Below are 12826 nucleotides of genomic sequence, written 5' to 3' on the forward strand. Positions count from 1 at the left end.
TTTATTACAGTTCTCTCTATTCCAGGACATTTCAAACAATCTTACCACTAAGGGACACCCTAGCAAACCACAGGACATAGGCACACCGTGGTGCTCTGGGGCCACGCAAAGTCCTGCTGCTATGTTCACGCGTGAACCTGGTATATGAATAAGTGAAAGTTTAGGGAGAACACGACAGATTCAATATGTGACTTGTAAGTAACAATGTCTATGGGTACACACAGATCCTGTCAGGAGTGAATGAAGAATGATGTAAGTAATGCTATCTAGAGCTCTTGGAACTGCTGTTGTTATTGTAAAGTTACATCCTAACCACATTTCAAATTTTAAAATGGGATATCAGAGTTATCTACAATGTGGATGCTGTGGGTATGGAGGACAGAGGTCAGTTAGGGCTAGAATCCTCAACTGCTGAGCTTGAGACTACAGGGAATGTGCGCTCATCAGAGATAGAGGGAAAGTGAGAAATCATCTCCCAGGAGGAGGGCCATGCCGCAGTCCCTTCTCCTGCATTCTCTCCTTGGGATTTTAGGCACACACACACATACACTCAGTGTGTTTTCAAGCCACCAGGTCCGGGATTTGAACTGCCCAATCAGCCATGTGGGACCCAGCACCTTAACCACACCACGTGCTGGCCCCACTGTGGCTATTTTAAGCCTGATAATTCCTTGTCGTGAGGGCTACTCTGTGCATTGCAGGATTACCACGAGCACTGTGGGCCTCTGCCCACTAGATGCTAACTAAGAGCACTCTCCCAGCCACAGTGATCAAAACTATCTCCAGGCAGTGGCAAATGTCTGGGGGGCTGAGCTGGGGGCCAGATCACCTTGTTTGAGAACCACTACTGTAAGTGGTAACAACCAGCTCCATTTTGACTCTGGGCAGGGAACCCATGAGGGTTAGTGGAGCCAGAGTGTGTGCCCTTCTAAAGGGAGCAGTCCCTGTCCACTAGGCAATCCAGAACGACATGTTTTGAGTCCTTTTATTATTAGTGGTTAACTCAAAGTTAGAAGACAGTGAAGGCTGAGCTTCATGTCCATAGGCTGCAGGGGGATCTGCAAACTTTCTCTGCAAAGGGCCAGCAGATGAACATTTTAGGCTTTGTGGGAAAAACTATCTCTATCTCAATACGCAAATCTGCCTTAGTGGCAGCAAAACAGAAGGTATGTAACCAATGGGCATGGCTGTGTTCCAATTAAGATTCACAGATACTGAAATGTGAATATCATATACTTTCAGATCTCACGGAATATTATTCTTCCTTTTTGTTTTCAATAATTTAAAAATGTTAATATTGTTCTTAGCTCATGGCCCTACAAAAACAGGGCCTGGATACGGCCCATAGACCTCAGTTTGGAGTTCTGGGGCTGCAGGGTGCCCACAGCAGCAGCAGTAATGTGCGGTGTGTTGGAAGGGGTACAGGGAAAGACTCAGGGTGGACTGGACAGACCAGTCAGAGAGCAGGGACAGTGGGTTGGCAGGATTCCTAAGGGCCACTCCTTTCTCACCTTGCTCCACCTCTTGCCTCTCAGAAACCCCTGCTTAGTGTTGCTACACTATGGCCTCCTAAGACACCAGGATGAAGCTACTGCCTTTTAAAAAAAAAAAAAAAAAAAAACACAGATCGGCTTCTGTGCAATTCTTTGGAAATTTATTTTCAAGCTGTTCATAGGGCACTAACCTAGCCATATGTGGAGTTCCCACAGCCCCAGAAAATCCTTTCACAGGAATCTTACCAGTTTTTAATTACTCTGCTAAAACACAGGTTTTCCCGTTCATGCCCTCACAGTGTCTCTTTGACAGTAAACAGAGGACACACTGAAGGCCTTCTCCAGCCACAGAGGTGGCTCAGGCACTGGGATGGGACAGCTGGTGACCAGATCCAGGAAAGGAAGTCACCAGTGGCTTCAGAGCTTTGAGTTCCATGTCCTGTGACCCTACTCTGAGAGAGCTATGTGTGTAAACAGCACCTCTTACTTCAGAAAAGACCACCTGGTCAGGGCCATCCAGAACAACAGAGCTGTGGTCTTCTGCCCCTCAGCAATAGCAAAGGAAATGAAAATGATCAAAGAAGGCTGACAGGAAAGGGGAAGAAATGAAAAGAAACAAGGAAAAAGAGGAAGAGTTAAAAAGAAGGCAGGCAGCATAGTGATTACCCTGCTGAACTCTCTCATGGCCTACTGAAGTTCAAGTCCCGCACCTGCTGACTTGAAAATCATACCGGGTGTGTGTACGTGTGTGTCCAGGATCCCGGGGGAAGAACGGAGGAGAAGAGATTGTGGCTGCTCACTTTCCCGCTTTTCAGGCTTTGTGGGAAAAACTGTCTCTCTCTCTCGATACTTTCTCTCTCCCTGGGGAACGTACACACCCTGTGGCAAAAAAACTCTTAAAAATAAAGAGAAGCAGCTCTGGGAGTGATGGGGAAATGAGAGAAGCAGAAGACAGGGTAAGAAAGAGAGTGAGAAAAGGGAAGAGGCAAGGAAACCAAGAAAGGGTGGAGTGGTGGCTTCAGTGAGGGGGCAGGACAGAAGAACATCTTCGCCTCTGAAATCCACTCACCCAGGTCACTGGGATCCTCCTCTATCCCCAGCCATCACATTTCTGTTGGACTTTAGATGCAGAAGCCTCATCCATGTGTGTGACAGACAAGCTTGAGAAGCCTCATTTTAGATACTCCCTCTCCCATCCACCTTCCATAGGATTCCAGAAGATTCCCCCCGTGGAGGGTCAAGGGAAGGGAGAAGGGCTGTGAGAGCACTTGTGCCTTCCCACTTCCTGGAGCCAAGATGGGAGGCTGGGTTAGAGTCTCTCATCGGCTCACAAAGTTAATGGAGGACAAGGACCTTGTCTGGGACTCTGAACAGGCGGCTTCCAGACATGCCCACCACAGCAGTGGGCCTGGGGGAAGGTACCACGGGCAGCTGTAGGAACCTGGGGTATCCCTTGGGTTTGGTGCCTTCTACTACCCAGGTTATACAGGACAAAGGGACAGGACTGACCTGGAGCTCCGCTCCCTAGTCCCCTGTCCTGGGGCTGCTCTCATGCCCGATTTATCCTAAGGGTGAGGGGGCTGGGGGAGGGAGGCTGCAGTCACGTGAGATATAACAAGGACTCCCATTCAGACGTAATGAGAAGGGAGCTTTGGGACAGCAGCTACACCTTCCTGTACCCACAGTGGGACATGACAGTTAGCTGTGGAGAGTGGCAGATGACCCACAGGGACAAGTGGGACCACAGGGACAGAGGAGACCAGTAACAAAACCATGGCTGGACAAATACATGATGCCAGAGGACCACACTGAGGCGCTGACTCTGCCGACAGACACTGCTCCTTTGAATATCCCTTGGTGCTCAGAATCAGTCCTGGCAGGACAGGGGAGGCCAGATCCCAAATGTGACTGTGACAAGGCCAAAGCAGCTCAGACACCACCACACTGGGCAAGGGTCACTTCAAAATGTCAGGGTTTGAAGACAGCAATTCATTTTAGTTACAGGAAAGCACAGTGATGTTTTTGCACGTAAGTTCATGCCTGCAACACAACACTGACTTTCTCAAACTCTCCTAGAAAAACCGTCATCCACCATCTTGGCAGGCAGGTGAGGGGTTCACTGTATGATGACCACTCACTCACTGCCCAGTCTGCCCTTTATCTCACCACTCCTAGTCTCTTCTCACAGCCGTCTGATGGAGACAGAGCTGACTCATCCCTGTGGCCCCAACACAAACCTCGTGCCATACACAGTGCACAGGGTCTGCCCACTGACCCAGGTTAGCACGTGAAGGCCCCACTACTTGTCATAAGCCCTGTACTTAGCTGGAGTACAGGAGCAGATGCCCTTGTGTTAGACCAGCAAGGCTGGTAACTGCAGGGTCCAGGCCTGCTCAGCTCCTTCTGGAAAGAGACCTTTTAAGGGTGTATTCAGTAAGCATTCCTGGGCTCTGGGCCAGTATGAGGGGCCAGAGTCCCTACATAGCACTTGGTATCTCCCTAAACCCAGGCTTGATACAGGACACAAGAGCAGTGCAGGCTGGGAAATGGCCTGGAGACAGGCACAGACCTGCTGTCCAGCCGAGAGTCCATTCCCAGTACCCACAAGGACCTGCCTCATGCCTTGATGTATTAGCAGTCAGTGTGCCATGAACTAGGGTGAGGAGTCCTAGTTGGGCATGCTGCAGACACTGGATATCTGCTAAGGATTATGAGAAGCCTTAGGCATTCCCCAGGCCCCTGTGTTGAGGGGGTATAAGATTTTAGGGCTATCTTGGAGGGGGAGCTCAGAGCCCAGGCTCCCCCTGGACCACTCAAGTACCAGCTAAAATAACTTTCCACTGGCAACAAGGAAGGTGTCTCCTGCAATTCTGAAGAGTACCTCCAAAGTACAAAGGCTGTGACCATGACATAACTCCTGAGATACCAAGCTATGTCCATCCAGGGGTCCTCTGGGCCCAGAACCTGGGTCCTTCCTTTGAAGTCCATCTGTCAGTAGGCCTCAGTGAGAGTTTGTCATCTGAACAAAAGAGAAGTTGCTTGTCCTCTGCAAAGCACTCAGGCTTGTCATCATCCCTCTTCTTCTCAGCAGGAGGTCACATTTGTGCCACCTAAGCTCAACTAGCAACTGGAGGAGGGGAGAGAGGACCAGGTGGTCTATTTTTAACCCAGACAGGATGAGGAATGGGCAGGAAAAGCTTCTTGCCAAGTCTTAAATCTTCTCCCAGCAAGCGCCATCCACACTGAAACTCCGGGGGTCTCGCATCATGGCAACATTTAGACTTCTCTCTTGGTGTGGTCTGCAAGCTTTTCAGGCACAAGAAATTTTCTGGTTGTCACAGAATTTTTCAGATACGGAGTTGGTTCTCCTTCCTCACATACTTGGTCAGGCTCTACACTGCTGCCAGAGAGAAGTTGCTCTTCGGCCTCCAAGCAGGTCTCTTCTGGCACTTCTGAACATGAGTGCTGGGATTTTTTGGTAGAAATCTCAGTTGAAACTGGGGGCTCCTCAAAACTCTTCCCTGTGGGGCAGTCAGCCCTGTTCGGAGAGGTCACATACTCATTCTTTTCCCCTCCCAAAATGTTTTCCTGACCCTTTCCAGATTCTTCTATGGAAACCTCTTCCAGAAAATTCCCAAAGTTCACTATCAGCTTGTCAATAAGGTCATGGGGGGAAGAACATGATTTTAAGCGTCTGTCATCTTCAGTGTTCACAGAGTCATCAAATTTCTTCAGATTTAGCTTACTCTAGAAAAAAAAAAAAAAAAAAAAAAGACACACACACCCCCGCCGCAGTGGTCATTCAGGGGTTACATACGATGTAGCCAAAAGCTCACTAGGCTTAGAACACCAAATTCCCACTTCTTCAACAGCCTCCTACATTCCTCTCAGACTCAAAGCAGTGGCAAATCATCTCCCATGCCCTTCCAGAGGAACAGTGACCCATTTCCTGAGAAATAGCACCCCACATTTGAATGATTTCTTCTAGAGAGCTCAAAGCTATCTTCCACACAATCCTATATCCACAAATTCCCAGAAAAGACTGGAGCATCAACATTAGAATTCTTGGAGGTGGCAAAACTATACTCATAAAAACAGGCTTGCCCAATATCACCAGAAAGTCAAAGGTAGCCTCATGGTAGGGACTGTCTTTACTATGTTTGTACACAGGGCCTAGCCCAGTGCCTGACATACAGTGGGCTACTGGTAAGTGTTTGTTCTACGGGCAGCTCCATGGCACTGTGCAGAGGAGGCTAGATCCCACATGGCCAACCAGGATTCAAATTGGGACCCCATTGACTTTGGTGTGTGTGCCCAGGATACTGATGGGATGGAGAACTGAAGGAAAAAGGATTATCATAAGACCAGGTCCATACGGGGGTAGGTGCTTTCTCCCCCCCTCCCCTCCCTTTCTCCTTCTAGTTCTCTTGCATACATGCCCTCTGGCATTAAAAAAAAAATAACAAACAAACAAACAAAAAAACTTACTGTAAAGGCCCAAGCTACAGATTATGCAAAAGCTGTTTTAGTCATCAGACAGTACTGCCTGTGACTTCATTTGCTCTCTAAATTACTCTTAATAAGTGGGGAAAGTAAATAGAATGATACTAGAGTGATAATGGAGAAAAGGAAATGTATTAAACAATTTCTTCTTCTAAAGAACTCTATGCTATTTTCTACACAACTTACATTCACAAAACACCTCAGATAAGACTGGAACATCAAAATGAGATCTCTTAGAGACAGCAAAACAACAATCATAAAGATACACCTTCCCAGCATCACCAGGACATCAAAGGTGGCCTCGTGGCAGGGGCAATCTTTATAATAAACATGTCCATGTTACAAAAAGACTCCTGAGGGTCCAAGTGGAGGCGCAGAGGTAATGCAACTGACCCTCAAGGGAAAGGTCCTGAATTTGTGTCCTAGGCTCTCTGAGCACACCAGGTGCATGCACAGGTGCCTATGATCCAGCACATTTGAGTCTAGGGTGGATCATGGCATGAAGACCTTGTTGGGGGTGCCTCTCTCTCTGTCTCTCTCATGGAAGAAATAAATAAACATAAAAAGAAAGACGTCTGAACTGAAATAAGAACAAATATTTAAAATTCCTGCATCAAGAACTGAAACACTTTCAATAATAAGGACTTAAGGGACCATTAAACGGTGCAATGGTTACATCGCTGGACTCCCACACAGTTGACCGCAGTTCGAGTTCTTGACCCAGTAGCATAAAACTCATGCATGCATGCTCAAAAGAGAAGAATGGAGAAGAAGGGATTATGGCATAGCCATTCCCTCTGAGGAATGATTTCTTGCTCTTTCACTATCTCTGTCTTTTCAGCAAGCGCACACACCATATAGCAAAAATCTCTTAAAAAAGAATAATAAGGACTTAAAGGTTACATCTGGCTGGATTTAGTTTTACTTAAGCAAGAAATTAAACCTTAAAAACTTCACTTTTTCTTTCTTTTAAAATCTTAGAAAATAAGAATTTTTATTTAAGGATAACTCACTAGAAAACCTCGAATGCCAGTTAAGTTTGACTCTACCTTCTCAAATTTGAGAAAAACAATTCGAGGCAAGCATTGGACAGCTAGGTCTGCCATCAGCATCCCATTAAGATTGCTAAGCAGTTCCTAGATTACCTTGCTCTGGCTGTTTTATTAATTCCCTTAAGCCCAATACCCAGGCTTGCCTCCCGTTTGTTCAGCAGTCATTCAGAAAGGGTAGGGTCATGTCTTTCTTCCAAAGCATCCTTTACAGAAACCAGTTCCATGCTAGCAACATATGGGATCCTCATGAGCCTGGTGAAGTCCTTTTCTCTTGTCCAAAGCAGAAGGTCAATCAAGGTTGTCATAGGAAGGCTGACTGCATCTGCCCTGCTAGCCATTCTCTGGGACTTTTCAACCTCAAGTTCTCTTTATGTGAGCACCAAAAAAAAAGCTCAGTCCAGGAACTCCTCCCCATCTCTAACCACCTTGTCTGCCTCCCATAGTCAGCATGCACAAGGATTTCCTTAACAAAAACAGGGATGTTTACCTTGAAATCACCTCCACGCCATGAGGCTATACTACTTTCCGCAGGGTTGGGGACATCAGGCCAACATAGGTGAGTCAATTTGCTAATAACAAATAAGATTTTAAAATAGAAAGTGAGTCCAAGAAGCATTGTACACACACTACATGACTGAGTCAAAAGAACAAAAGGCATTATATGGCTCCCTATTAAATAATGGCAAGCTCCTGGCTGAGATGGAAAATGAGGAAGTAACAGTTTTGGGACAGGGACATTGAATTACAACTTATCTATGGGATGTGATGGGAGGAGAATCTCTCTCCCATGCAAAGCTATTTCTACTGCCCCTCCCTTTCCTATACCTGTATCTCCACAGCTGGTCACAATGCTGGGAATTACACCATTACAGAGCGACTCCTTTGAGACTTATACCCTGTAAAGTGTAACACTAAGCCATATAAGCTACCCTCACTGTAGCACAGTGGTTTCAAAGAGCAGTCCCACCCAGTACCACCAGCATCACCTGGGTTCTTGTTTGAAATGCAAATACTTGGGAACCAGCAGTTAGCGTAATGGCTATGTCGCTGGACTCTCATGTAGTCGACTGCGGTTCAAGTCCTGGACCCGGTGGCTTAAACTCACGCTGGGCACGTGTGCGTGCGTGCCCAAGATCCCGAGAGGAGAATGGAGGAGAAGGGACTGCGGCGTGGCCATCCCCCCTGGGGGGTGATTTCTCGCTTTCTATCTCTCTGTCTCTCTCTGTCTGTCTGGCGAGCACATGCGTCCTATAGCAAAAACCTCTCCAAAAAAAAAAAAAAAAGCAATTACTTGGGCTTCTCCCCAGAAACCCTTGGGATAGGAGCTTGTTCTGAAGAATCCAAGAGATGAAGAATGATGAATTAAGTATGCAATGTACAAGAATTTGTACTGGTGACTTGGTTATAACCTATAGTTGGTAACTGAAATTGACATGCAGCTGCTTGGCAGAGAAAACCCATTACAGTCCAATTTAGAGGTATATTCTACCAGGGAAGGACCATCAGGCTGGCAGGAGGCTCACTATGGAAAGTGCAAACCCTTCCCCTAGTGGCCAAGGCAAGCACAGCAAATGCCCCAGTAGCCAGCCCTCCAACACTGCACCACAGCAAGAGTCAAGTTTGTGCGGATAAACGACCAGACAGCACTCTGACACCATGTGTACGCTGGTCCCTCTTAGCCCTTGATGGAAGCTGGCAAGAAAGTCTCTCCAGCTCTAGGTGTGGATGCAAATGCAGCAGGTAGAGCCTGCGGGGCAGCTAGCACTTTGGACTCAAAAAGGCCTAGACCTGGTACATGGAGATGAGGGGGGTGATAAAGTCCTCTTGCTTGGTCAGACTTCTGTTGAGATACAGGGTGTGGCCTTTAATAATCTCCAAAAATATGTACCAAATTATTACAGGAATGCATATCCTTTTCATGGTAGAGTGCTGTCTCCTACAAAATGCCCATGATGTCCCCCACCTCTTTCTGTCTCTGCCTTTTCAGCCACCCACTGTTGCCTATATACTCACTTGGGTTTTCTGAAACCATATGCCACCATCAGGATGATGAGAATGAGAAGGCCTGCTCCAACCAGAGAAGTTATAAGGAAAATCTCAAAGATACCTTTGGGAAAAGAGACTGAAAGTCAATAGGAAGTTGAGTTCCTTATTTTGCAGACAAAAGTCAAAATTAGCCTTTTCTTCTAGGAGTTTGAACAACATATTCCTTATGGTTTTCTTTCCATTAAATTCAATTTATTTCAGTTAAAACAAACAAAAAATATATGGGATTTGTAACTCATCTAGTTGTCTTCTCCCAGCATAATTTCACCCACACACAAACACATACACAATTGATACTGTATATCAGTTCATCTTTCAATTTTATTAAATAAATATTTACTGCACACAGACTATTTGCCAAAAACTATTCTGGGTAATAAAACAAAGGAATAAACAAGAAATATAAGATTTCTACTATTATGAAGCTTATGTTTTGGTGGAAGGATTCAGTAAATAACACAAGATGATTTCAAATAAAACAAGGTAATAAGGTATGAAAGATAAGGTGAGAGGGAGGTTTGCAATTTTAAATGGGGTGGTCAAAAAAGAGATAAAATTTGAGTTGATCTTAGCAACAAGAAAGAGGCACACAACAATATGGAAAGAAGCATTCCAGGCAGAAGGAACAGCAGGTGCAAAAGCTTTGAAGCAGAGAGAAATTAAGGAACATAGAGACAGAGGTGGTAAGCAGTAAGGTCAGAAAAGGACAGATAAAGAAAGGCCCTAAAAGCTGTGCAAAGGAGTTTGGTTTTATTTAAAATAATATGGAAGTCACTGGTGGGTTTTAAGAATGGGTTGCTGATGGAAGCAAGTGATCTATAAACTACAGATCAGGATAGGAAACTTCTTTTTTTTTTTTCAAGTAATTATTTATTTAATGTTATTTATTCATTCATTTATTTTAACTTGACCAGAGAGAAGCACAGAGAGAGAGAAAGACAGTGAGAAAGCAAGTCACTAGGTCCAGTACTCGAACCATGGTTGGCCACGTCGGAGCGAACAGTGCCCCAACCACCATGCCATCTGCTGGTCCCCAGGGTAGAAAACTTCTAGATGCCAAGGCAGAAGCCTGCCTTTAATTTGACCACTGGAGAAAATTCATTCCACAAGCTGATGAAATTTATGTCCAGAACTGTGAAAATACAACCTAATTTTAGAAGATGTGAAACAGCAAGATCAATCAGAATTCCAAGAAGGCAAAGTCAGACCATAGACACAGAATGTTTCCTACGTGAAAACATGCTATACTCATCTCTTCTAGAGCCATAAGCTATTTTATTCTTTAAAAATGTGATGAATAAGAACTTTTCAAGAATCTACTTCAAGGAGACAATTTATAGCTGCACCAGTTTTTGCAAAATTTGGCAGTGTTCCTTCATTTTTTTTTTTTTTTGAGAGATTTTCACTGTAGGGTGCGTGCGCTCGCCAGACAGACAGAGAGAAACATAGAGACAGAAAGCGAGAAATCACCCCCCAGGGGGGATGGTCACGCCGCAATCCCTTCTCCTCCATTGTCCTCTCGGGATCTTGGGCATGCACGCACACGCGCCCGGCGTGAGTTTTAAGCCACCGGGTCCAGGACGTGAACCACGATCGACTACGTGGGAGTCCAGCGACATAGCCATTATGCTAACTGCTGGTTCCCTGTTCCTTCATTTTTTAATCTAAAAGTTAGTTCATTCCTTAAAACAGTTTCAGTATGTCCTGAAAAATCAAATCTCTGCCACTCCAGGACTTGATAAGATTAATATATTTCTTTCTCCTATTGTCCTTCTTCCTTCTTCATGTCCCTCCTCATTCCATCTTCCTTCCCTCTTGAATATCTCCCATAAAAAGCCATCATAGGGGGACCAGCAGTTGGCATAAGGGCTATGTCACTGGACTCCCATGTAGTCAACTGCGGTTCGAGTCCCGGACCGAGTGGCTTAAAATCATGCTAGGCATGTGTGCGTGTGTGCCCAAGATCCCAAGAGGAAAATGGAAGAGAAGGGACTGTGGTGTGGCCAGCTCCCTGGGGGGTGATTTCTCACTTTCTGTCTCTCTGTCTCTCTCTGACTTTCTGGCAAGTGCACGCGCTCTATAGCAAAAACCTCTCAAAAAGAAAATAAAAAGCCATCCTAAGAAGCTACAATATACTTAAGATTATTTATTGTTATCTATTAAATTTCTCTTGCTCCCTATTTTTTAACATGAAAGCTGGTAAGTCATATACATTATATACCATTTTGCTCAAAAAATGTCTGCAAATAATGAGGTTAAGAATTTCTGCATGAGGGAACCAGCAGTTAGCATAATGGCTATGTCGCTGGATTCCCACGTAGTCAACCACAGTTCGTGTCCCAGACCCGATGGCTTAAAACTCATACCGGGCGCGTGTACGTGCGTGCCCAAGATCCCGAGAGGAGAATGGAGAAGGGATTGTGGCATGACCATCACCTCTGGGGGGCGATTTCTCGCTTTCTGTCTCTATCTGTCTGGTGAGCGCACGTGCCCTATTGTGAAAACCTCTCCAAAAAAAAAAAAGAATTTCCGCATGGGACCAGCAGATGACATAGGGGTCACATCACTGGACTCCCACATGACAGACTGCAATCCAGGTCCCCGACCATGTGGCTTGAAAATAATCCTGGCATTTGATAGAAAGTGGTCAAATATGGAAGATTTACTGTTGAGTGAAACTAGCCAGGCTATGAAAGAAAGGAATTATATGTCTTCACTTCATATATATTGACTATTTGTACTTTATGGTAGAGACTGAAAGATTGGAGGGCATAAAAGTAGTGAAAATAGTTATAGATGCTAGAGACAGTGTGGATGGAGGGTGGGAGAAGGGAAAAGTATAGGGAAGGAATAGGGAGAAAAACGGAGAGGCAAGACATTTGTGGGACACAGAAATGGTTTATTACCTATTGATGATAACATGTATAGTATTCTCAACTGGAATGGTCTGAGATGTATTTTGAGTTGGGTAAATTTTCTTTATAAGCCAAATGATGTATAGTGATCAAATATTTAAGAAAAATAAAAATAAAAATAAAATAAATTAGAAAAAAGAATTTCCAGTACATGCTCCTTAATCAACCAAGGCTTTCCCTCCAAAGCCCTTTTGTGCTGTAAATTCTGATTTACAGAAACCAGTGACTCTGAACTTGGGGAACCCTTAAGTAGGAGCTCGTTTGGTGCTGAAACCAAAATTGGCATAATCTTGATGCCCCCTCCTCAAGATGATTTAGGGCTGCCCTCTAGGAAGAAGGAAAGTGCCCAGTCTTTCCAAGTTCAGCTTTCAGTTTGCCTGCTCTCCTTCCTGTCTCCTCTCTCTATGCTTGTTTGCCAAGAGCAGAGTGGCCCTTCTCATTTCTTTCACGTCCCAAATACTGAGAGAATGGCTTTCCCCTGCCTTTGGCAAACCTTGTTTCTGAATAATCTAAGGTAAATGCCAAGGAGAGGTACCCATGCCCTTGAAGGAAATACTCACTGATTGACAATGTCTTAAAGCTTATGCTGGTCCCATTTTTTCCTCCAGCACTGGTACTGGCCATGACCTTTACAGAGTAAGAGGTCTTTCGTGTCAGGGACTCCAGGTCATACTGCAGGATGCTGGAGTTGACTGTCTTGGCTAAAAGAAAATATAGAAGTCAAAACCATAGCTAAGCTGGACCCAAAGAAAAACACTGGAATCTATCTCTCCAAGATTGGTCATCTCATACTCCAATCCTATCTATGTCCTGCTGA

General features: G+C 45.2%; 1 protein-coding gene across 6 annotated transcripts in view; it reads right to left on the reverse strand.

Annotated features, from left to right (window-relative positions):
- Positions 1-12826, reverse strand: part of IL31RA (interleukin 31 receptor A) — an 87843-nt gene that overhangs the window by 3656 nt on the left and 71361 nt on the right. For 4 of the 6 annotated variants that reach the window (XM_027772061.1, XM_014587990.2, XM_014587991.2 and 1 more), the window contains 4 exons: positions 12570-12710; positions 9062-9170; positions 7536-7617; positions 1821-5240 (listed from right to left, as the gene is read on the reverse strand). In XM_027772061.1, the coding sequence (XP_027627862.1) occupies positions 4770-5240; positions 7536-7617; positions 9062-9170; positions 12570-12710 (803 nt within the window). In that variant the 3' untranslated portion in view covers positions 1821-4769. Of the gene's footprint in view, positions 1-1820; positions 5241-7535; positions 7618-9061; positions 9171-12569; positions 12711-12826 lie in introns of those variants that run through there. The other 2 variants (XM_006148986.3, XM_014587992.2) reach the window with 2 other exon arrangements.

This window comes from Tupaia chinensis, unplaced genomic scaffold, assembly GCF_000334495.1.
Source record: "Tupaia chinensis unplaced genomic scaffold, TupChi_1.0 Scaffold000251_1, whole genome shotgun sequence".
Lineage (NCBI taxonomy): Eukaryota > Metazoa > Chordata > Mammalia > Scandentia > Tupaiidae > Tupaia > Tupaia belangeri.